At 34.1% G+C, this 25,549-nt stretch overlaps 1 protein-coding gene across 5 annotated transcripts in view; it reads left to right on the top strand.

The window, feature by feature from the left end:
• The window catches only part of TENT2 (terminal nucleotidyltransferase 2), a 74,150-nt gene that overhangs the window by 46,076 nt on the left and 2,525 nt on the right, over nucleotides 1-25,549 (top strand). For all 5 annotated transcript variants that reach the window (XM_039247467.1, XM_039247466.1, XM_039247468.1 and 2 more), the window contains 4 exons: nucleotides 2,962-3,005; nucleotides 10,456-10,592; nucleotides 18,447-18,538; nucleotides 24,867-24,946. In XM_039247467.1, the coding sequence (XP_039103398.1) occupies nucleotides 2,962-3,005; nucleotides 10,456-10,592; nucleotides 18,447-18,538; nucleotides 24,867-24,946 (353 nt within the window). The remainder of the gene's footprint in view (nucleotides 1-2,961; nucleotides 3,006-10,455; nucleotides 10,593-18,446; nucleotides 18,539-24,866; nucleotides 24,947-25,549) is intronic.

Below are 25,549 nucleotides of genomic sequence, written 5' to 3'. Positions count from 1 at the left end.
TTGCTCTTGAATTTTTGGGGTACCTGAGTAGCTCCAGTTAGTTGAGTGTTTGACTCCTGATTTTGGCTCAGGTCATGATCTCAGGGTCTTGGGATTGGGCGACATCTATGGCTCTGTGGTGAGAGTGTAGCTTGCTTGGGATTCTCTCTCTCCCCCTCTGTTCCTCTTCCTAGCTTGTGCATGCCTTCTCAAAAACAAAATTGTCCTTGAATTTTCAAAATTGTTGTTTATTGTTATTGAAGATCTTTTTTTTTAGTTGAATTTTTGATGAATCAGAATGGAATGTTTTTATGTATACATTTATGGGGGTCCTGACCAGAAAGCTCTCATCTGAAATGTAGGCAAAGTAAAATCTTACGGAGTAGCTATTCTGAGGGTGTTATCTATTGATCAAATACTGTAACTGTAAGGTTTTCTTTTCTTTTTTCTTTTCTTTTCTTTTCTTTTCTTTTCTTTTCTTTTCTTTTCTTTTCTTTTTCTTTTGTTGCTTTTGAGAGAGAAGTTTAAAAGATGAAAGTCCAAAATTTTGAAGTAAAAATAGATCCGATCCTTCCTGAATGTATATTGCTTTTTTTTCTTCCAAATGTTTGTTTTTGAGAGAGAGAGAGTGGGGGTGCGGGAGAGGGCTGGGACAGAGGATATGAAGCAGGCTCTGCACTGACAGATGTGAAGCTCAAACTCATGAACTGGGAGATCATGACCTGAACCCAAGTCAGATGCTTAACCGACTTAGTCCCCCAGGTGCCCCTGAATTTATGTTGCTTTGAGTAAAATAAACATGTGAAAAACTATTCAAGACTTTGAAGTTACTATGAGGATAGTCTTAACTTCCACAGTACACCAATTGTTCTGAATTGTGTTGACCTTAAAAAACAAAAAAGCTAGTTTTTTTTTTTTTAACGAGTACAATGAATTTATTCTGGAATAGCAGAGGAATCGCAGTTCTGAACAAGCATACTGTAGTGAACCAAACCATTGGCAAGGCTAGAGAATGGAGGTGAGGGGCTTGCCTGTATAGAGGAAGGGAGGGAAGCTGGAAGGGGCTGTTCTGCTGAATTCTCATTGGCTGAAGTGCTGCTGAGCAAGGAAAAATTCTTTCTTCCTCTGCTGAAGTGTAAAGTAAACTTCTTCCTATTGTGCAATGCAAAGTATACTTCTTAGGGAGAATGGTGGCAGTGTGTGAGAGCCTTCCTTTCAGGGCTTCCTGACTCTAAGTGAAATTTCTTTCATTTGTTTTCACAAATGACTCGTGTTTTTATTTTTTTGTGTATTTATTTATTTACGGTTCGTGTTTTTAAATATTTAAGGTTGTTAGACAAGAGATTTACTGAGTGATATCACTATTACCCAAAATTTCCAAATTGCTTAGTTCTAAAGGTTCTTTGTCTATTGAACGGCCCTAAACCAGTGGTTAGTGTTTGTTTTTCTCTTCTAGCATTCTGGATATGATTCTAGAATGAGATAAATTTTTTTTCTAAATCTCTATAACCTTTTCTTCACTGTTTTAAATTATAATTTTAATATACTAAGGGTATTCAGTGAGAAAGGAATTCAGGTTTCTAATTAGGTAAACTAATTTCTAGTAAGATTTACCAATTTGACTTCTGTATTGTAGCAACGTTATTAGAAAGTCATTAAAAATGTTATGTGAATATAAAGACGTTTAGAATGAAAGTAACTGGGGCTTGAGTTTATTTATAGGCTCTTCTAGAATTTTGAGCATTTGAATGCCTCTGGGAAAAAATATTTTTACTTCCTAAGAGTGATTCCAGTAAGTTATAAGTTTTTCCCCTCAGTCACACACTGTGAACATTCCAGACTATCATGGAATTTTATTTTATTCCAATTTCAACTTGGGAATGAAGCATGATACAGAAGAGATATTGAAATACTATGTGATAGAAATTTATACATTTATAACCATAGTTGGAGATCATGTAAGTTGGTAATAATAGTTGATTATTAGGACATTAACGCATTCCAGAAGTCATATAAAAAGGTTTTTGCTAAATTGTAAATTAAAGATAATGATTGTTACTGAGTTTACGTAATTATATATAATTTATTTCTTTCTTAAATACAGATTGTTATACAATATTATATTTGGTCTTTAATATTAAAGAAATCTTGAAAACACATTACTTGCATCTTACCATACTCCAGATATTGTATTTCACAGTTTTTTTTAAATTGTGAATATTAATTACTTTGCTTTCCATGTTATTTCCTTTATATTATAGTAATGTGAAATGACTGTAAATACATTTAATGAGATTGGATTTTGATAAAGCTATTAGAGAATGAAGAATGACAAAAAAGAAAGTAACATGAAGATAATGATTTGTTTATATATTTTAATTTTTTATAGCAAATTTGTATAAATATCCTGATTTACGTTTCTAAACTTTGCTGAAGCCTTCTTTTTAAAACTTAGTGAAGATGAAGATTTTTTTTTTCAGTTTTTTTAATAGATCAGTTTCCTGAAACTATTTCAGTTTTGGTATTACTGTTTAATAGAAGAAATTAAAAATAAAGACAATTATGATATGGCTCTTATTCTTCTATGATATAGTATTGGACTGTGTTAAAAATTTTTTTTTGATAGCTACATTCATCTTAACAATGTTCATTCAGTATATGTAGAACAACCCTTGTCTTATTTTCTTTGTGTGTCTAATGTTGGAACAAATGATGTATGTCCATTGATGGTCTGTTTTTCTAAAAATGTAAGGAACATTTGTTTACATAGAAATATACATAGTTTATTAACCTGAAATTATCAACTTAGATATACTTTGAATTTAAATTTCTAGGGATCAGAGTTAGTTCACAAAATATATGGAGACTGTTGAGTTGTAGCAGAAACCCGTATAGTCTCATACCTGGGGTATAGCTGACAAATTATTGCTTTATGAAATGAATTATGTGAATCACAGAAGCTTTAAACTTTTTTTTTTATAGCCCTACCTGAACCCATCCTTCCATCCATCCAAAAAATTTACCCAGTAAGTGTTTCTTATAAATTATTCTAATACATATTATGACAAATATATGTGGAACTATTATATGCAGTATTAATGTGAATGTAAAAGGTGTAATAGTTACCTTCTAAGTATATGACAACATTTTCTATATAGGCCAAGGCGTTGGCCACTAGCATATTAAAAGTATTTCATATACTTTTCCAGAAGAGTGTCTTATTTTATTTGGTTAGTGGCAGTGTGGTCATTTATCTTAATGGTGGAATTTTTTGCATGATGCACATGATTATCACTAAAAGGAATTAAATATACTCAATTGGTCAAGGCCCATGTAAACACTCATTCCAGTTTTCTTCATGCTATTTTCAAATATAATTTTATAGTGTTTCTTTACTCAGAAGTCTTTTAGCTCAATGTATGTGTACTTTGAAAGCAGGGGAAAAATTAAGTTGAAGAATTGGATAATCTTTTTATCTGTCACTTGATTTTACCAAGTAATACACCAAAAGATGTAACATGAATACTTACACTCTTTGTGTGCATAATATTAAGAATCCTTCTGTAGTTAATTGGAAACATTAAAGTGGTGAAGGGTACCTAGTAGAAGTTTGGTATATACTCAGTTTTTTAGAGAAACCTAGGTAATGTACATAATTCACACTCTATATATACTTTTGTTTCTTTTCCAGTTTTTTGTGTTCCTTTTTTCCAGAATTCTGTTTCCTTGTTTTATAGTCCTACTGTTTCTGTTTTCCTCCATAATCATCCTTATTCCTGGTTTTATTTGGAAATAATATATAAGCTATCTGTTTAGAATGTTTAATCAGTCTTCCCGTATATGTGCTGCCGAAGCAAGCACTTAATCAGTCTTCTGAAACCACGTAATTTTTACCTGTTAGTTTTATGAACTTACAAAAAGAGCTGTTTTCTAAACCTACTAAATAGTTAAATTGAAAAAGATCTGAGTGATCAATTTTCAAAGGACTTCTAAGTATGATAGAAAATATAAGTACATTTTATGTGGGATCTAAATTAAATATAACTTAGCCTTTGATAATTGAGAAGAACTGACGTTCTTTTTGAGCATGTTATTACTGTAATAATATTGCACACATGCAAGGTGCTCGATAATGAAAGGTTCACTGTAATTGAGGTTTGCTGTGGTGAGGTTTGCTTCCCAGGTTGTGGTGGGTCATCTGGCAAAGACACTGTTATAAGAATCTTCTAGAATCTGGGTATCTTCCTCATTTTGAAAACTAATTTATGGTTTTATAAAAAGCTACTATAATTAGTTTCAGTTATTGCTAGGCATCACTATTTATGCTTTCATAAACATTGTGAAAATGAAAGCATCAGAAAGCATAGAAATAAAAGTAACTTGAACTTTTGGGTCTTATCCTTGAACGGTTTTCTCCTTACGTGAAATATTGATTCTTTAGGTCATACTGAAAGGTCAAAAATAACGACTGAGCATTTTATTGTCCCAACTTTATTGTTAAGACCTGGGTTTCCATATAGAAAGAGCTGTGTACACTTTTCAGCATGCAACGCATCTAATAGTTAAGACTTATCCTTTAAAGAATCTATTATTGTGTGTGGAACAGATGCTTATACACAAATCTCACTTAAAACTCTGTGCTACATGAATTCATTTTACTAATATAAAGTACTAACGAAGTCTCAGTTTAATGCATTATGCTTGAGAACAGAGTAGAGGTATTGCTTTTATTATAGGATACCTAGGTTCTTACTAGTATGTTCTAGCTTAAAGAGCCTTACTTTTACTTCTGTTTCCTTTTTCTAATTTTCTAGCTTTCCCCCACGACAGAGTCCCATCTTCTCTTCACTTACACTATCTCTCACCCTATACTCTACACCCCTATTGTGCTAATAATCTTATTTTGATACCTGTAACAAGGAAATAGACTTAATACTAGTCCAGTCCCAAAGCCTTAAAAAATATTCATAGCAAGACCTGCTAGTTTTAAGAATGTCTTAATTTGCTTTCAGGTGTGGTTATATTCTATAAATATTTTAAGAATGTTATTTTTACTATAAGGTTGATCTTTACATGGGTAAGAATTTACTATCCACTCTTAACAGGATTTTAAATTTTATCTGAAACCTGTAGGCTAATTGATCAGTAGATTGCTTTTCTTGGTGGTCCATCTAATGGAAAAAGCAAATCAGCTTATTTCTTATGACTAATAATTATCATTTTTTAAGTATCTATTTTCTGTCAGTACTCTATAAATTTTATATACAGTGTCCTTTAATCCTAGACAAGCAAACTTATGTAGTATTTTCCTTGATTCACAGATGAAGAAACTAAGTCTTCAAAAGGTTACATTATTGATCCAAGTTGTATTACAGTCCCAAATTATGGACCCAGCAACTGATATTGTTTCTATTATACTGTGCTGCATGAAGAAAGACAAAATGATAGTAGTACTCACTAATATATCATTTCATCTAGTTTCTGTTGATTATTATATTTTATTTGTGTATATCTAATTGTCCCTATACAGATACACTTTTCTTTAAGAAAAACATATATGACACAATTTCAGCTTGAATAAGTAAATTTGAGAATGACTTGAAACTTTATAGTAACAACAAAAAACTTTATTATTTTACAAGGGAAAAAGATTCTTTTAAATTTTGAGCTTCTTTAATATAAGTGGGATATAAATTTTGGAATAGAATAACATTTGTTCAGTATATTATGCTTTTTTAGTTATTTTCATATTTTCTCAAATTTATGATAATTTTTTAAAAAATTGGAATGGTGTTTCAGGTCAGTTTGGATACTAAGTTGTGAAAGAAAAAGATGAAAGACTATAGTCATATCTTTACCTTCAAAAGCTATATAACATTACTCCTACTTACTGACTTAAAAAGGCAACATGAGTAGTGATAGAAGGCAGAATATTTATTATTGAGTTAAAGCAGTGAAGTTGAGAACATTTAAATATATAAACTCCGGTTAAAGCTTATGAAGAGATCTTTACTTTAATGCAAGTATATTATGAGATTTACATAGATTTATGCTAGGTGGAGATTTATGAAGACAACTTATATTTCTTTCTTTCCCTAGTGGCATCTTCATATTCCAGGAAGCCATTTTTATAGTTATAAAGTTAGGGATTCTGAGAAGTAGAGTTCCCTTGTGTAGCTATGTATTGAAAATATATTAAATTTTACATATATACATATGCATACATATATACATATACATGTAGCAGGGTTTTTTTTTTTCAGTTTTAAAATGCATACAGTATGATGAAGAATTTTAGTTATGTAAAGCAGACTATAAATGAATACCTTTGAAAAGACAAATTTAAAATTTTGGGGGGAAGTTTTTTTAATGATAAGAACATTCTTTTAAAATTGATATTACTGAAGTTTTAAGAGTTATAAGGAAGTTAATTTTGAAATAATACGTTATTTAGAAGGTAACCACACTGCATTATTGTATAAATTGGACAGTTATGGGGTACCTGAATGGCTCAGTTGGTTGAGTGTCTTACTCTTGATTTCAGCTCAGGCCATGATCTCAGGGTCATGAGATCGAGCCCCACATCAGGCTCAGCACTGGACACGGAGTCTGCTTAAGATTCTCTCTCTTTCTCCCCCTCCACCTTGTGCTGTCTCTAAAAAAAAAAATGTACAGTTATAATTATAATGATGCCAAGCATATGCTAAATAATATACAGGTAATACTATTGCTGCTGTGCTTTGCATACATTATATCATTTAATCCTGATTACAGTTCTATGAGTACTGTTATTTTCCTTGTATTATAGATGAAGAAGCTGAACCTTTGGAAAGCTAAGTAACTTAAGTTCATGGTAGCTAATAGAAGGTTTCAAAGCTAATTCTGACTCCAAAGCTCATGCTTCTAACCACATCATTATAGTACTTCTACTTTATGATATTTATTGATTTCAGAACTTTACTAACATTTTACTAAAAGCAAATATAATTTAAAGGAAATGTAATGATCAATCTTTAACATGTCTCACTAGATTAGTGGTAATCTGCATATAATTAAGAAAGGTTGGTGGAACTTTAATATATCATTTAGCTCTTTTTCTATTTAGGTAGAACTCTGTTTAAGTAATCTATATCAGTTGTCTTTTCTTTGAGACCTTCTTCAACATTTATATAATTTATATTGTTAGAATAGTATGTAACTTAAATTTGTTTGAATGGAGGTGAAAAACAGTCATCTTTCATTTAAGGCATATATCTTTTTAAAGAACAGGTAGCAAGTAAAAGTTTCGCCTATCTGTTTTATTGCAGAAAGTGCTTAATTGTCCAAATTTCAAACTTTGAAGGGAAGATATTATGGTACAGTCTCAGAAAATGATGGAATTGGGCAGAAGATGTTTTTGCCATTTTGGGGATAAGCAGTTCTATGGGCAAAAAAAGTTGAGACTTCTCAGATATTTTTCAAAGGATTGCCCATTTAAATTTTCCTTAACTTGGCATTGATTGAAAAAGAAGAAAAGGTACAGAAAGTACAGTTCTTCAAAAATGTTAGCATTTAAATATCAGTTGGAAAATGTTTGCAGGAATTAAGTCATTACATATTTGATCACTAGACGCCCCAAATAGGATAAACCTTAAAAAGTAATAAAAATGTCTTCCCTACATTAAAAACAAACAGCAGGTGTTGGTAACCTGCCTCACCTCCAAATGCTTTAAGAAAGATGTTACATTGTATCAGTTAAATTGTTTTCCCATGGATTTAGGTTGTAATTCCTTTGGCTTTTCAGTTGCTCTTTATGTGTTTTCTAATATGTTAGTTTAAGTTCTGCCCACTTATATCCAAAGTAGCATATATTATTCTTAAGTACATGTGCAGTGGGGCAGCTCCCTTTAAAAAAATTCTTTGGTGAAATTTTTCTTAAAGCAGAGAATATTTCTGTAATGTGAATGATTACCAACAATGAGGATTTCTGATGGTTAAATGGAATTTCTGTTTACTTGTAGCATCTGTTAGACCCTATTTTGTTAATTTATTGTTATTATATTTTTAGTTTGCATCTTACTTCATTTCTCAAGTATATATGTCATGGCCCTATTTGTATGTGACCATGGAAAAGAGTAACAGAGCTAAGAGGAGACAGGTCACACTGTTGGTCAAGTCATTCAGCATTTTAGTAGAGTAGGTCTCAGAACTCTTCAGTGGTAATCTACAGTTGCTGATCTTTTTATTTAAATTATTGAAAAAAATAAATATTTTAAAAGATTCAAACAGTTTTAGAATTAATAAAATGGCTGTTTTATTTCAGCATCAGTTCATAAATTGAATGCTTAGTGTTATATGCGCTAGAAATCAAAATTAGTAAAAAAAGCTTTCTGAGCGGAAGGTATTAGCAGTGGCCCACTTTTCTTTTCCTTGTCATTTGAACTTACATTATATCTTTTTGCTTAATTAGCCAGAAAATAAATTTAAATTTTACAAGTTAAAATGCTGTCCTAAGTCCAGTTTTATACGTACCAAGTACTAGACAGAGGGTGGTAGACGCATTACCCCTGCTGCCCCTCTGCTTTCACTCTTTCCTAGGAATTGAGGCTTCTCTTGTGCTCCTCCTTGTTGGAGAGACAATTTAGATTTCTACTTTAGTCTCATAATTTAATACTAAATCTGCGAGAAGTGTAATGGGAGGTTCCAGGTTTAGGAGTGTCAGCTTTACGAATTGTGGTTGGGGTAGAATTGTCTTTTGAGAGAAGTAATCCATCACTTCTTGGTAGATAAAAATTATTGATAGAATTGTAGGTAATAGGATAGGGAGGGAATTTTTTATTTTCTTCCTCCTTTATTTTTACTGATGAGTTTTGAGGATTACCTTAATTTTTTTAATTTTTAAAATGTTTATCTTAGAGAGTGAGCGTGTGTGCTTGCAAGCAGGTGAAAGGAGAGGGGCAGAGAGAGAGAGGGAGAGAGAATCCCAATCCGGTTTCACATTGCCAGCACAGAGCTCATTGCAGGGCTTGAGCTCAGGAACTGTGAGATTATGACGTGGGCTGAAATCAAGAGTCAGATGCTTAACTGACTGAGCCACCCAGGTACCCTGAGGACTGCCTATAAATAGATGCACTACCCTGTTTTCTCTGTATCAGCTTAGTTTTGGGGGGAGCCTTTTTTTTTTTTAATGAAGTTACTTAGATATTACTAATTGAATTGATATCCATAAACCCAAGGTTGATTTGTTAGATATTTGGGAACCTTAAGAATAAGCTGTCATGCCTGAACCAGTTGTTAAAAACAAAAGTCTATTATTATCCTGATGGCAAAGGGCCATGTAGAAAACCCATCTTAAGGACACTGTTCAAATTACCTTTAAAAAAGTATTTTTTAGGGGCGCCTGGGTGGCTTAGTCGGTTAAGCGTCCGACTTTCGCTTGGGTCATGATCTCACAGTTCGTGGATTCGAGCCCCGCGTCGGGCTCTGTGCTGACTGCCAGCTCAGAGCCTGGAGCCTGTTTCAGTCTGTGACTCCCTCTCTCTCTGACCCTCCCCTGCTCACGCTGTCTCTCTCTCTCTCTCCTAGAAATAAATAAAACATTAAAAAAAAAAAATTTTTTTAAAAAAAAAAAAAAAAAAGTATTTTTTAACACGTGGATATGTATTCCTTTAGAATCTCCATAGTTCATTTAGTATGTTTTAGAGCCAGAACTTGTTACTAATAGAGGAAAGATTGGATAAGAAATTGAATGGGATACTATCAGCAAAAAGATAAGTACCCGTTAGTATTCTTTTTAATAAGTGTGTTGTTTCAGCATGGATTACAAGCAAATGATACCCTCCTTTATGAATATTGTGGTAAAAGTTTGCTAAACATTGCTTGCTGGTTTGATTCCTTTCTTCTTTTTTCTGCCTTCTTTGTCTTTTCAAGTTCAATTTATGTTGAATTTCTATCTTCTCTTCCTATTAAGATACAGAATACAAAAAATGAAATAAAAATTTAAAGATCTTTAAATTGGTATAGGTACTATTCATATATTAGTTACTTTTATGGCCTCTATGAGAAATTTTAAGTGGCAATTAGAAAATGTTCTTATCTTGTCCTTGATATAGCCTTTATAAAGTACAACTGCTCCTTGTAGAAGCAGTTAAGAAGGAGATACATTTATAAAGAAATCTATATGTTATTTGATGAAATCTTAGAATGTACAGTAAGGGTTTATTTGTGAGTTAGAAAATCTTTTGTTACTGTGGAAATCCCCTTGGTTAAATTAGTGATATACCTCAGCCAAGGTTTAGAATCTCTTAGTTTTTTAAGTACTTTCTGTCATACTCCAAATACTGGTGAAATGTTTAGCAGGAGAAAAACTTCAGATTTCCAAACTACCAACATAAAGATTTCTTCTCTCTTTTTCAGAGAGCATTACATAAGGATTTGTAAAGTTTATAGTGTGTGTTTTAAATGGCTTTATATTTCCCCGTTTTTCTTTTTGAACAGGAATCTTTTAGTCCTGCTATACAGCTGCACCTTGTACATCAAGCTCCATGTAATGTTCCTCCTTACCTCTCGAAGAATGAATCAAATCTTGGGGACCTCTTACTGGGCTTTCTTAAATACTATGCTACAGAATTTGAGTAAGTGAAAACTTCAGATTGTGTTTATTCATTTATATATGTGAATGCTACAGTTTTGGTCAGAAGCTATATTTGTTAATTTCAGTGCTACAGACTTGTCTAGAAATATGCAGTTTATAAAATTTAATATCTAATGATTAATTATTAGAAACTAAATAGATTTCATATTCCTAGCTAATGAAAAATTACAGTTCAGTAATTTCCAAATTTAGTACATGTCAGTAGTGATCTCATTTTATGTTTACCTGTCTGTTTTCATAGCAAGGCCTGAATAAATGTTTGTGTTGGCCCTGTATAGGTGCTGCATAGTTTGAAACATCTGTTTTTAGAAAGTTAAGATTTATAGTAAAAAAAACAGCTAAAACAAACTTAGGAAAAGATCTTGTGTATACTTGATACCTGAATAGTTGTGTTAGTGTGAATAAAAATCAAGGAATACTCCTTTTCCTGTTTTTTGTTTTTTTTTTCCCCTTCTGAGGGCGATATGTAAACATGGAACACTAAAGTGTATAATCAGTCTGGATTTAACTGAAAGTTCTTAAGGGAGTTCTTAGTCCAGATCAAGTGGGATTAGGGATTGTTCTGAAAAGCTTGAAGGAAGAAGAGAGAGGACTTAGGAGTTGTACAGAGGAGGGTACAGTAACCACAGGGTACTACTTGGAAGAGATTTGGAGAGAGGAAAAATAATAGCATTTGTAATAAATTGCTATTACTAGGTGGGAAGAATTGTTCTAAATAAACATAATAACCATATCATATGGCATTATATTATGCCCATTTTACCAGTGAGGCATTTAGAGAGGTGAAGAAACTTGCCCTAAGATCACACAGCTAGTCAGGGGAGTATTTCTGATGGTTTTGACTGCAAAATTCATACTCTTAACTATGGTACTTGACTGCAGTGTCCATATTATCTTGTTTGCTGTGATGCAGTAACTCTAAAGAAACCTGTCTTAAAGGAGATGGTTTGAAACATAGGATATGAAAAAAGTAAATGTTATTTCAATTCCTCAAAGCAGAGCTTTTACCAGACTGTTACTGTGTAGTTTACAGTTGTGTCTCCATTACCTCGCCTAGTGCTAGAGAGTGGGTACTTGAAAATTACTTGTTATAAATTACTTTTGAAGTGGAGGGTAAGATTATGGACATGTTTGCAAAGATACTAAAGATGACTTAAAAATTACTGAATGAGGTTAAGAAACGGTAGAGGAAAAGTGCTGGAGGAAAGTAGTTAACAAGAATGAAGTTAAAATAATCAACATTAAAAATGACTAGCACCAGAATGTAAGTCCAGGCAATAAGGATAAAAAGGAAGAACCTTCATTTATAAAGACACGAAAAGATTTAAGACAGATGAGACATGGGATGTAAGAGGCTGGAAAGGTTATTCTAGAGTTAAGATTTTTGAGACGTTGCAGTAACGATAGCTAATGTTTAGTGAGTATTTACCTAGTATCCTATAGTATACCAAGTGATTCCTATGAATTTCATTTCATCCTCCTGGTAATCCCTCTTGAGACCTAGGGGATTTGTATACTTTGTATGCTTTAAATTTGCCCATGGCAGTACAGCTAGATAGTGAGAAAACTGGGATTCAGTCTTGGGTCTGACTCCAAAACCACATTCTTAAATTTTAGAATATATTGGCATTGTTGGTTTTATTGTAAATAAGGGAAGTTTGAAGAGAAGGAAAGGATTCATAGGAAAAAGATACATTTCTACCATGGATAGTTTAGGATTAGAGCGTCTAGATACCAATACCTTGAAAATCAGCTGCTTTGTTGGACTGAAACAAGATGGCAAATGTGCAGGTTTGTGTGTTTAGTATTAACAGGAACTAGCCAGCTGTGCCAAACGATACTGGCTAGGATATAGAGGCTTCGAAAGAGGTTTTGAACTCTTGGATGCATTTATTAAACACTATGACACATGATTAAGGAGATATCTTCATGTATTCTTTCATCATACAGTGCAGTTGTCAAGTATATTGTTGTTTCATACCAGATATTTTCAGAAATTTGACTGGAGGGAGCACTGCCAAGAGTGTAGTCATGGCAATGAACTAGGTGCTGTTCAGAGGAATTCTGGCAGCTGTTAGAAATGTCAGTAAGGATTTCTTCTGAACTTGAGATACTCATTTAAAAAAATTCTCTTTACTTAAAGACAGAATTAAATGCCTATTATGGAACACTTGAGTATATCCATAAATGTTGCAGAAATTTTGTATGGCCATTTAAAAACCACTAAGATTTTTCTTATCTGCTTCATTCACAGCTTCCTCTTAAACCTTCCTGCTGAAAACTCTTAAAATGAAGCCATGCTTCTAGAACTGTACATGGGAGCAGGGAACTGACAAAATAAAAAAAGTATCAGGTAGCTCAGAGAACCTAGGGGGAAAAATGTCAGAATATAATAATTTTGTATTTTAGCAAAACAAAGGAAAAACTTAAGTTTTAAATATCTTACAAACTTCTAGGCACTGGAGATTCTAGAAACCTTAAAAGGTTACCTATTTTTTAATCTCCTTTATTCCCTTCTGCCTAATCACATGCCATTACTACTAGTCTATCTCTTGAGTTAAAAATGCATGCCTTCTTACTTAAATACTTTTTTTAAGAAGGAAATTACAAAGTGACTTTTGTTTAAAAAAAAATTTTTTTTTTTTTTTTTAAATTTCTAGGAGAGAGAGAGACAGCATGAGCAGGGGAGGGTCTGAGAGAGAGGGAGACACAGACTCCGAAACAGGCTCCAGGCTCTGAGCTGGCAGTCAGCACAGAGCCCAACGCGGGGCTCGAACCCACGAACCGCGAGATCATGACCTAATCGAAAGTCGGACGCTTAACCGACTAAGCCACCCAGGTGCCCCTAAAAAAAATTTTTTTAAGTGTATTAATTTTGGAGACAGACACAGTGAGTGGGGGAGGGGCAGAGAAAGAGATGGAGACACAGAATCAGAAGCAGGCTTCAGGCTCTAGGCTCTGAGCTGTCAGCACAGAGCCCAATGTGGGGCTTAAACTCATGGACTGTGAGATCATGACCTGAGACAAAGTCAGACACTTAATGCTTAACTGACTGAGCCACCCAGTTGCTCCGAAAAGTGACCTTTTAATAAAGACCTGATAGAGAGGAATGTGTGAGTTATGTGTCTGTGGAGAAGAGGTTTCCAAACAGAAAGAAAAGCAAGTGCAAAGACAAAGAGCCTGAGGTGGGGGTTTGCATGACATCTTTAAGGAACAGCAAAGAGGCCAGTGTGCCTGGAAGAAAATGCTCTCAGAGAGTTAAGTCCACTTCATGTAGGACCATCTAGTTAATTTTGGTGACTTTGGCTTTTCCTCTGGGTCATCTGGGAAACCACTGGAGGGGTTTCAGTAGATGTGGTTTAGTTTGGTTTATCACAGATAAGAACAGATTGGCTGCTGATGGGTAAGAATGGACTGAGGGGAGCCAAGGGCAGAAGCAAGGAGACTACTTAAAAGGATATTACAATAATCTAAGAGAAATAATGTGCCTTTGATAAGGGTGATTACAGCAGAACTGGATGAGAAGTAGCCAGATTCTACTTGTATATATTAATTTGCAACAGATTAGATGGAGCGTATGAGAAAGAGTCAATAATGATTTATAAGAGTTTGGTCCAAGCAACTGAAATGATGGAGTTGGCATTAGGTGTAATGGGGAATGCAACGGAGAAGGGTTATTGATTTTAAACATTGAAATATTGAGATACCTGCAAAATATTCAAACAGAGTTATTGAGTAGATAGTTGGATATACAAATCTAGAATTTAGGAGAGAAGTCACAGACTTCTATATTTGGCAGTTGTCAACAAGTAAATGGTATTTAAAACTATGAAACTGTTTGAGAAAACCAAGGGAATATGGATAGGAAAGAGAAAAGACCCAAAGACTAAACCCTTAGAAAGTCTATTGTTAAGAGATTTATAGGAAATACAGAAGATACAGGAATATGTTAAATGATACAGTGAAGAGACATAGGCAAATTCAAAATGTATATATTCTTTGAAACAACTAACCTTGTCTCTTAAAATGTCAATGTCATTAAATAAGTGGAGAGAACTTTTCCAGGTTAGGAAGATGAAACAAATTAAATATACAAACCTTGATTATAATCTGATTAGGGTAGAGGAATTATAAAAGATACTGTTAATTTCTAGATGCTGTTGGTGTTAGAAAGGAAACTACCTTCTTAGGAGATATATGGCAAAAGATAAAGAAATGAAGTTTCTTTTTTCTTTAATTTTTTTAATGTTTTTTATTTATTTCTGAAAGAGAGAGACACACAGAATCTGAAGCAGGCTCCAGGCTCTGAGCTAGCTGTCAGCACAGAGCCCGACCCGGGGCTCAAACCCATGAACCGTGAGATCATGACCTGAGCTGAAGTTGGTCGCTTAACTGACTGAGCCACCCAGGTGCCCCAGAAATGAAGTTTCATGATATCCACATCTTAGCAACAAGTTCAGTTCAGAACATACACATATATACATACACAGGCACATGTGGAAAATGTTAACACTGTTGTATTCTTTTTGAGCTTTATGCTTCTCAAGTTTTTCTCTTTGAAGAATTTCCTGATACAAAGATGAAATAAAAATGAGGTGAGGGATAAGAAAGAACTAATTTATAGTCTAAGAAGGAAGGATCATTGAGATGGGAGAATGTATTGTCTTGGAATCCAAGGGTGCGGAAATGTTTCGAGGAAGAAGGAGTGATTATCTATCTGGATCACATTTTTTGATAGATGCAGTGTAAGATGAGAAGTAAAAGGTGACCATTGGAACATTGGTCCACATGGAGAATTGGAGTAGAAAAAGATTTCATTATGGTTGTTTTTCAACCAAGTTCAGTGCAGCAGGAAGGGTAAGAAAGTTGAGGGGATATGCAGGGAAGTGATTTATTCTGACCATAGCCAGAATGTATTAAATTCAGTCTTGAACATGTGGGCACAGGGATGCATGTAGGACATCCAGGTGGCATTTCCAATTTTTAATTGCTAAGATTGTCTTAGACCCTAGTAGCAGGATCAGGGCTGGAGAAAAGGATTTAGGAAAGAAACATCAGACTGTTAAAGCTTAGGAGGGGTGCTGTAGCATTAGAAGAAGATTGAAAGAGGTAAGGCCCTGATGGACACCAGAATTTAAGGAGTCAGGTGGAAGAAAAGGCCAGGCAGAAGGAAAACCAGTCAAAACAAAACAGTACTGTAGGATTAAGCAAAATTTTCTGTCTGCATAAGAAGCTTGAAATCCCTGACAAAATATTTTTTTGTTTGCTTCCCAGCCCCAAATATGTATTTGTTCACTTAATTAGACTAGTCTAAGTGTATGTGTGTGTGTATGTACACATACACACACACATACGGTCATACAGTATCATGCCCATAATTTTGACTTTCTTTGTTAGACTTAAAATTTTAATTGTAATGTTCCAATTTAAGAAAACATTTCAAATACTTTGTCATTAAAAAAAAATGACTAGGAGAGTCATAATAGATGAGTAACAGTCCATTATCTTTACTGAAGAAAAGAAGCAAGCATTTTACCAATATAGAGTTGGTAAACTAAGTTTTATATTCAAAAGATTATCATATATTATCAAATCTGTTTTAGATTAAATTAAGCCCTATGTCTGCTTTTCTGACACATTCTTCTTTTATAGACTGCATCTTTTTTACGTCTTAATTATTGAGTGAAAAATAATAGATTTTTACATGCAAACAAATTACCATAGAAAAATATGGTATGATAAAAGGCTTAGAGCCCTGTTTTAAAGAATGAAATATTTAGGGAAAATGTTTATGGATTCTATATTTAAATTCACCTCTAAAAATGAAAATAATAAATTAATTATATGTCATTTTATTTCAAATATTTAATAATTTAGAAATATTTTAAAGTATTCTTTTTTTCTCCTATGTGAAGTACTTCAAATGATATAGTTAGTTAAGTAGCTGCATTATTCAGGTTGATGATAGGCTAAAGCTTAAGTGATACCTGGTTAGGGATGATAAAGTGAATGTAGGTATATACACTGTGACCCAGGTTAGAACCAAGTATTGGCATGTAGTGTAAATTCAGGATTGGATTTCATAGAAGTACGGTTGTAAGGAGAGTTCCTTTGATTTAAGAAAGTACAAAATTGTAATTTAACAGCAGGATACAGTATTTCAACATTCTAAACTTGTCTGAAAGAAAAAAAAATCAGTGTACCACTTTTTAACTTTCCAATTTTAATTGTATTTTAGATTCAACTGTCCTGTAAGTTGAATGAGAAACAAGTAGTCTCAGGAAAAAGTTCATTTTATTAGTGAAATTTACCTCAAATGGTATAAAGCGAAGTAGCACAAAGTATCATTGTTTGGTTCAGGCATGTGGTTCTATAACACTCTCCTTTACATTGTTATTTATTTTATTTTGTATTTATGTAGGTATGTAATCTCTATACCCAATGTGGGGCCTGAACTCATGACCCCAAAATCAGGAGTCTCATGCTCTATCTAGGACTGAGACAGACAGGTGCCCTTTTCTTGTTATTTTACAAAAATTTTGGAAACACACTTGGGCCAATAGAGCAGTGTAGTTCTTTTCTGTTTGGAGTTTATACTCTTGGAGTTGCTATACATGAAAGATCTAAAATTTGTTACTATAATTAATACTAAGTGTTTATCTTTGATAACCCACTTGGTTTTTAAAAAGCATAAATTCTGATATGTATTTCTTTGCTAAGTATTTCTAATATTTCTGATAAGAAAAAATAGAAAATCATACTTCGAGGATCCTTTTCAATTATCCAGCTTCACAAGATGCAATGTTTTCTTTCATATTTAACATAGAGAATGATCAGTTTTCTAGAAACAAATTCCATATTGGACCCACAATTATATTCTTAGGAATTCTTTGTCTGATAAAAAGAGGAAGAGTAGATGAATGTTGGATATGGAAGGTCCCAAAACTTGGTTTTTCTCTTCTTACTGAAATGGTGGACAGAGCTAAATATGGCTGAAAAAAAAAGATGTCACCTATTTTCCAAACTCATTTTTATCTTGTATACAAGCTGAATTGTCATACATTTTAGAGAAAAAGAAAATCATACTTTTATAGAACTTTTATAAAGAAATAACAAAACCAAACCAGGATGTAAGGTGAGTACCTACTACAGACAGACTGGACAGTTTACCTTTAGGCATGCTGATAAAATTGTTTTGTTTGAATAAAACTTTACTCTTAATAGCTGCATCTGATATACAGCAATAACAGTATGTTTTCATAGACTATTAATTTTTCCTAAAACAGCATCTATTAGTTTCTATTGGAAAATTGCAAAATTTTCTCCCAAATCATATAAATGGACATGCACTAAACAAAAATTATTTAATGATATCAGAAAACAACATGCAGTTACATGTCTTAATAAGAAATCCTTGCTGAGTTGCTAATAGTGAACATAATTTTTATATTTTCTGCTTACATTTTCTTATTTTTTATATTCATCAACTCAGTAAATATGTACTGAATGCTTACTTTGTACTAAATAATATTTGAACAGTGAAAAAAACATATAAATCATCTTGGAGCTTTCATTCTGCTTGGGGGAGACACACAATAAACCGTATCATAAGCAAATTGTTAGAATATAAATGCTATGGAGAAAAAAGAAAGAAAAATAGGGATTGTGGTGCTGAGGCAAGTTTCAGTGTTCTGTGAGAAAAATAGATTGGGATTTACTCAATTATAATTAATTTGATATGATTAATATCAAATTAATGATAATAACATATTATGATAAACATTATAAAAGGAACATTAAGAAAATAGTTAACATGATGTTTTTCTTTTTGTAGCTGGAACAGTCAGATGATTTCAGTTCGTGAAGCCAAAGCCATTCCCAGGCCTGATGGTATTGAATGGAGAAATAAATACATCTGTGTAGAAGGTAGCTTTCCCACAACTACTAATTTACCACCCAATTATCACCATGGTACTGAGAGATTTACTTAGATAATTTCACTTTGTATTTCAGTTAAAAGTAATACATTCATATTCTGGCTTACAAGTCTTTTAGTTATAAAATTTTCTTTTTTTTTTCCTTTCAACTTTTTATTTAAATTCCAGTTAACATACAGTGTAATATTAGCTTCAAGTGTAGAATGTAGTATGATTCAGTACTTAATATACACCACACGGTGCCCATCATAAGTGCCCTCCTTAATCCCCATCACCTATTTAATCCATCCCCCTACTCTCCTCCCCTGTGGTAGCATCAGTTTGTTCTCTGTAGATAAGAGTGTGTTTCTTGGTTTGCTTCCCTTTTTTCCCCCTCTGGGTTTGTTTCGTTTCTTAATTTCCACATATAAGTGAATTCATATGACATTTGTCTCTCTGTGACTTACTCAGGATAATACTCTTTTTTTTTTTTTTTTTTAATATTTTTATTTATTTCTAGGAGAGAGAGAGAGAGAGAGAGACAGTGTGAGCAGGGGAGGGTCAGAGAGAGAGGGAGATACAGACTCTGAAACAGGCTCCAGGCTCCGAGCTGGCAGTCAGCACAGAGCCCGATGCGAGGCTCGAACCCATGAACCGCGAGATCATGACCTAAGTGAAAGTCAGACCCTTAACCGACTAAGCCACCCAGGTGCCCCAGGATAATACTCTTTAGCTCCATCCACGTTGTTGTAAATGGCAAGAGTTCATTCTTTTTTGTGGCTGAGTATTTTCATTGAATTTTTAAAAATTAATTCTTTAGCTGTAAAAAGTAATAAATATGAATTTAGGCGTTTAATCTTCTAGTTGGTAATATTTGAGCAGTCTTTATTCATCTCTCATGCTTGTAGGTGATTGAAACTTAATTTCATGACTTGAAGGTAGAAGAAAATACTATCTTCATGTGATGATTCTTACTGAGATAAAATGAGTTCTTTTATAATTAAAATATCGATACCTAAAGCAAGCTAGGTTTTTATGAATAGTATTTTACTTTAAAAATAATTGCTCTGAACATAATCTGTTCTCTAAAATTAATTTACATGTTGTTGAATATTTCTTTGAGTTGGTGGGAAATTGACTTCAAGAGGCAAAATTACTCTCACAGATTCCAAGTTGAAGACTTATAAATCTAGAGGTAAAAAGGAATGAAGTGTAAGTGCAGTGTTTGTAGGAAAACATCAAACTTAGAATATTTTATTCTTGGATTATATGTAACATCTTAAGAGTCTGTGAATATGAAATTTAATTTCCTGCTTTGGTGGTTGGTTTGTTAAATGGCACAGTGGGTGTATATTATTTTAGTTACTTGCGTTATTTTGAATATTAAAAACTGTTGTGAAGTGCTGTGTGTGATGTGATCCAATAGCTTAGTGTAAGGCATTATTCTATTAAGAAAAATAAGCACAGGCATACCTTGGATATATTGCAGGTTTAGACCACCACAATAAAGCAAATATCACAATTAAGTGAGTCAAATGAAATTTTTGGTTTCTTGGTCATATAAAAGTTACATTTACCCTATGTTGTAGTCTATTAAGTGTGAGTAGTATTACGTCTAAAAGAATAGTGTACGGAATGGCTTAGTCAGTTAAGAGTCTGACTCTTGATTTTTCTCAGGTCACGATCTCATTGTTTTTGAGTTCGAGCCCCACATCAGGCTCTGTGTTGACAGTACAGGCTTGCTTGGGATTCTCTTTCTCCCTCTCTCTGCCCCTTCCTCTCTCATGCTCTCTCAAAATATATAAATAAACATTTAAAAAAAGAGCGAGAACAATGTACGTACCTTAATTTAAAAAGACTATTGCTAAAATATGCTAACCGTCATCTAAGCTTTCAGGAAGTCGTAATCTTTTTTGCTGGTGGAGGATCTTGTCTTGATGTTGATGGCTACTAATTAGGGTGCTGATTGCTGAAGATTGAGGTGGCTGTGGCAATTTCTTAAAATGAGACCATGAAGTTTGCTGCATTGATTGACTCTTCCTTTCACAAATGATTTCTCTATAGCATGTGAGAACATTTTACAGTAGAATTTCTTTCAAAATTGGAGTCAGTCCTCTCAAACCTTGCCCTGTTTTTCAGCTTAGTTTATGAATTATTAAATCCTTTGGTGTCATTTCAGCATCTTCACCAGGAGTAAATTCCATCTCAAGAAACCATTTTTTTGCTCATCTATAAGAAGCAAGTCTTTATCCATTCAAGTCAAGTCTTCAGGCTCCACTTCTTCTCCTTCTCTGTTCATTTTTGAGAGAGAACACGTGGGAGAGGGCAGAGAGAGGAGACAGAGAATCTGACGCAGGCTCTGCACTGACAACAGTGTTCAGTCTCCACTTCTGATTCTCACTCTTTCCACCACATCTGCAGTTACCTTTTCCACTGAAGTCTTGAACCTCTCAAAGTCATTCATGAGGGCTGCAATCAGCTTCTTCCAAACTCTCATTAATGCTGATATTTTGCCTCTTGCCATGAATCACAAATGTCCTTACTGGCATTTAGAATGGTGAATCCTTTCCAGGTTCACCAGGAACCTGGTCGACTTTGTGGAATTTGACTAGATCCATACAGAGACTTGAAAGTTGAAAATACTTCTTGATCCATGGGCTGCAGAATGGATGTTGTATGGGGGGCATGAGTGACTCAGTCGGTTGGGCATCCGACTTCAGCTCAGGTCATGATCTCATGGTCTGTGGGTTCAAGCCCTACGTTGGGCTCTGTGCTGACAGCTCAGAGCCTGCTTCAGATTCTGTGTCTACTCTCTCTCTGCCCCTCCCCGACTCATGCTTTCTCTCTCTCATAAATAAATAAACATAAAAAAAATTTTTTTAAATAAAAAAAAGAATGGGTGTTATGTTAGCAGACATGAAAACAGCAATTTTTTTTACATTTCCATCAGAACTCTTGGATGACCAGACACATAGTCAGTAAGCAGTCATATTTTGAAAGGGATTTTTTTTTTTCCTGAATAGTAAGTCTTAAAAGTCAGCTTAAAATAATTTAGTAAACTATGTTTTAGACAGATGTGTTGCCATCCAGGCTTTGTTGCTCCGTTTATAGAGCATAGGCAAAGTAGATTTAGCATAATTCTTAAGGGCCCTAGGATTTTCAGAATGGTAAATGTACATTGGCTTCAACTTGCAGTTATTAGCTACATCAGCTCCTGACAGGAGAGTCCTTTTATCCTTAAGCTTTGAAGCCAGGCATCGACATCTTTCTAGTTATGAAAGTCCTAGATAGCATGGTTTTCCAGTATAAGGCTGTTTCATTTATTTGGAAAATCTGTTGTTTATTGTAGCCACCTTTACAGATTATCTTAGCTAGATCTTCTGAATACATTTCTGTGGCTTCTGCTCCTTCACCTTGTACTTTTATGATATGGAGATGGCTTCTTTCCTTAAACCTCATGAACAAACCTTCTCTTCTGCAGCTTTCTCACCTCTTTCAGGCTTCATAGAATTGAAGAGAGTTAGAGCCTTCGTCTGAATTAGATTTTGGCTTAAGGGAATGTTGTGGCTACTTGGACTTTTGTCCAGACCACTAAAATTTTTTCCATATCAGCAGTAAGACTTTGACTTTCATGTTCATGTGTTCACAGGAGGGCCTCTTTTTATTTCCTTCAAGAACTTTTCCTTTGCATTCACAACTTTGCATTTAGTTCAAGAGGCCTAGCTTTTGGCCTTTCTTGGTGTCCAGCATGCCTGCTTCATCAGACTTCATCATTTCTAGCTTTTGATTTAATTTTTTATTTTTTATTTTTTTTACAAATAGTTTATTGTCAAATTAGTTTCCACATAACACCCAGTGCTCATCCCCACAAGTGTCCTCCTCCATGCCCATCCCCCCTCCCCCCCTCATCCATCAGTCCTCAGTTTTTGTCAGCATTCAAGAGTCTCTCATGGTTTGCCTCTCTCCCTTTCCCCCACCATTTCCGCCCTTCTTCTCCCCCTTGTTCCTCCGTCAGGTTCCTCCTAATCCTCCTATACGTGCAAACATATGATATTTGTCCTTCTCTGCCTGACTTATTTCGCTCAGCATAACACCCTCAAGGTCCATCCATGTTGCTACACATGGCCAGATTTCATTGTTTCTCATTGCCATGTAGTATTCCATGGTATAGATAAACATCTTCTTGATCCATTCATCTGTTGATGGACACTTTCTAGCTTTTGATTTAAAGTGAAAATTGTGAGTCTTCCTTTAACTTCACTTGAATACTTTGAGGCTATCATGGAATTATTTTTTGGCCTAAGTTCAATATTGATGTGTCTCAGAGAAAATAGGAAGGCCTGAGGAAACGGAGAGAGACAGGGCAATGGCCATTGGGTGGAGCAGTCAGAACACACACGTCTACTAAGTTTGCCTTCCTATATGGATGTGGTTGTGGTGCTCCTTAAAATTTAACATAGCAACATCAAAGAGCACTGATTACAGATCACTCTAACAAGTATAATTAATAATGATGAAGGGTTTGAAATATTGTGAGAATTGTCCAAAATGTGACAGAGACAGCAAAGTGAGCAAATGCTTTTGGAAAAATGCCACCAGTAGACTTGTTCAACACAGAATTGCCGCAAGAAACACCGTGTCTGTGAAGTATAGTAAAGTGAAGTGCAGTAAAACAAAGTATGCTTATACTGTGACAATAAACTCCTTTCAAAAATAGCCTTTCTAAGGGGTCCCTGGGTGGCTTAGTCAGTTAAGCGTCTGACTTTCGCTTAGGTCATGATCTCGCGGTTCGTGGGTTCGAGTCCCGTGTCGGGCTCTGTGCTGACTGCCAGCTCAGAGCCTGGAGCCTATTTCGGAGTCTGTATCTCCCTCTCTCTCTGACCCTCCCCTGCTCACGCTGTCTCTCTCTCTCTTTCTTTCTCTCTCTCTCCTAGAAATAAATAAAAAATATTTAAAAAAATAGCCTTTCTAAACAATCAAAAAATGTATATAAAAAGGAATGTTTTAAAATTATGGGTCTGCTTAGATTATGTGACAAATCTAGAGTTAACCTCTTTATCAGATTTCCTATATACTTTTTCTAGGTCTTTCCCTTCAGTTCTATTTCTTCTTTCTAGCAACTTCATTCTTTTCGTCTTTAGTCATTCTCGTTCAGCTTTAGAGCACACATAGCTCTTCTCATCTTTGAAAAATGTTCTTGACTTGTACTGGCTCTTGTAGGTAGGGTTTTTTTTTTCTTGTTTTTCCTTTTTCAGTGCCAAAATTCTTAAACTGTAGTAATATTTACCTACTCTGGCATTATTTCAGCTATTCCATCCTGTTTCTAATGCCTTTAGTTCTCTTCCTTTTGTCACTAGTACCCTCAGTTTCCTAGTCCTCTCATATAGACAGTTTCCTTATCTCTGTATATGGACTCTTCTCTCTTATCTTGTGGGGGAAGGGTTAATGGGGTGGAGATGAAGAGGTGGAAGGTAATGCTGGGGACACACAAAAACTTTTCCTTTGTGTTATTCCTGTCTTCTTTTTTTTTTCTCAGTTCAGGAAAAATAAGTATTTATATAAGAGTTCCAAATGAAATCAATTTTGTCTCATTCTCATGGGGCTAAAGTAGTTAAAATAAATTTATAATTAGACTTGTAATTTATAATTAGACAATAGAAAATGTAATAATTGAATTTAACACCTAACCAGAAATGTTATTCCTGTCTTCTATACTTTCTCTCCTGTTTCTCTCTCTTCTTTCACTGCCAAAGCTCTCCTGTAAGTTACTGTTCTCACTGTATCTCTTTTTAAACTGTTAAACCATCCACTCACACCATAACTTTATACTGTTTTCCATCCTCATGAGTATTGCACTTCTAGTTTCAAAGGCATTGACCTTTCTCCTGCTGGTTAAATCAGTGGTCTTTTAAACTTAATTTAAAATTGCCTTTCTGTGATATTTGACATTGACCACCTTTTTTGTGTGTGTGTATAGTGTTTTGTTCTTTTTGATAATTCTTTGTTCTTTATTTTTAGTTCTCTGAGGGTAGGGGATAGGTCTTTGACCCTCTGTCTCTCTTCAGAAATATTACTTTTGTGATTTAGACTTAAAACATACCTATGCTGATGACTTTGTTTTAAGTTATCGTGTCACTTGAATTCTGTCTACCTTACTAGTTCACAGGTATAAAAAACTTTTTTATGCATATGTTTAATAAGAGATTAGGATTCACAGTGTGCAGTTTTGTAGGTTAAAAACTGTCAAATATTGGCAGTTTCGTATAGTTCAACCTAACATAAAAACCAAAATTCTCATTTTAATAATTTCTTGTTTATATGTACATTTAACATTGCAGAACCTTTTGATGGAACAAATACGGCCAGAGCTGTGCATGAAAAGCAGAAATTTGACATGATCAAGGATCAATTTTTAAAGGTAAACAATGTATCAGATTAACTCTGGAAATCTTAGTGGACTAGTATGCTTTGAAAATGAAAAAATATATATTTCTAATAGGACAGAATAGCCCTGGTTCTTGTCTTATGAAGCTAATATAAACTTCAGCAATATATATGTGTATATATATAAACTATTATTCCTTAGCTTTTTAGTCCACATTCTGAATTTATTCATCATTGATTTTGCTAGGTATGGTTTCTTTTCTCAAGGAGTTTGAGGTGCAGTGTAGAAACACATTGATGCAACTGTAAACAATGAGACAGATAGGCGAGTGCTTCATTAAAGAAAAAAAGATCAGCAAACTGTGAAGGTCATTTTATTTTTTTTATTTTATTTTATTTTTTTTTTTACAAATAGTTTATTGTCAAATTAGTTTCTACATAACACTCAGTGCTCATCCCCAAAGTGCCCTCCTTCATGCCCATCCCCCCTCCCCCCCACATCCATCAGTCCTCAGTTTTTGTCAGCATTCAAGAGTCTCTCATGGTTTGCCTCTCTCTGTGAAGGTCATTTTAGAGGAATACTTTTTCATTAGACATACAAGTTGACTTTATTTTGATGATAATTAAAAATGTAAGT

The sequence above is a fragment of the Hyaena hyaena genome, unplaced genomic scaffold (genome assembly GCF_003009895.1).
Source record: "Hyaena hyaena isolate Hyena2069 unplaced genomic scaffold, ASM300989v1 scaffold_299, whole genome shotgun sequence".
Lineage (NCBI taxonomy): Eukaryota > Metazoa > Chordata > Mammalia > Carnivora > Hyaenidae > Hyaena > Hyaena hyaena.
This window is presented reverse-complemented; position numbering and strand designations above follow the sequence as displayed.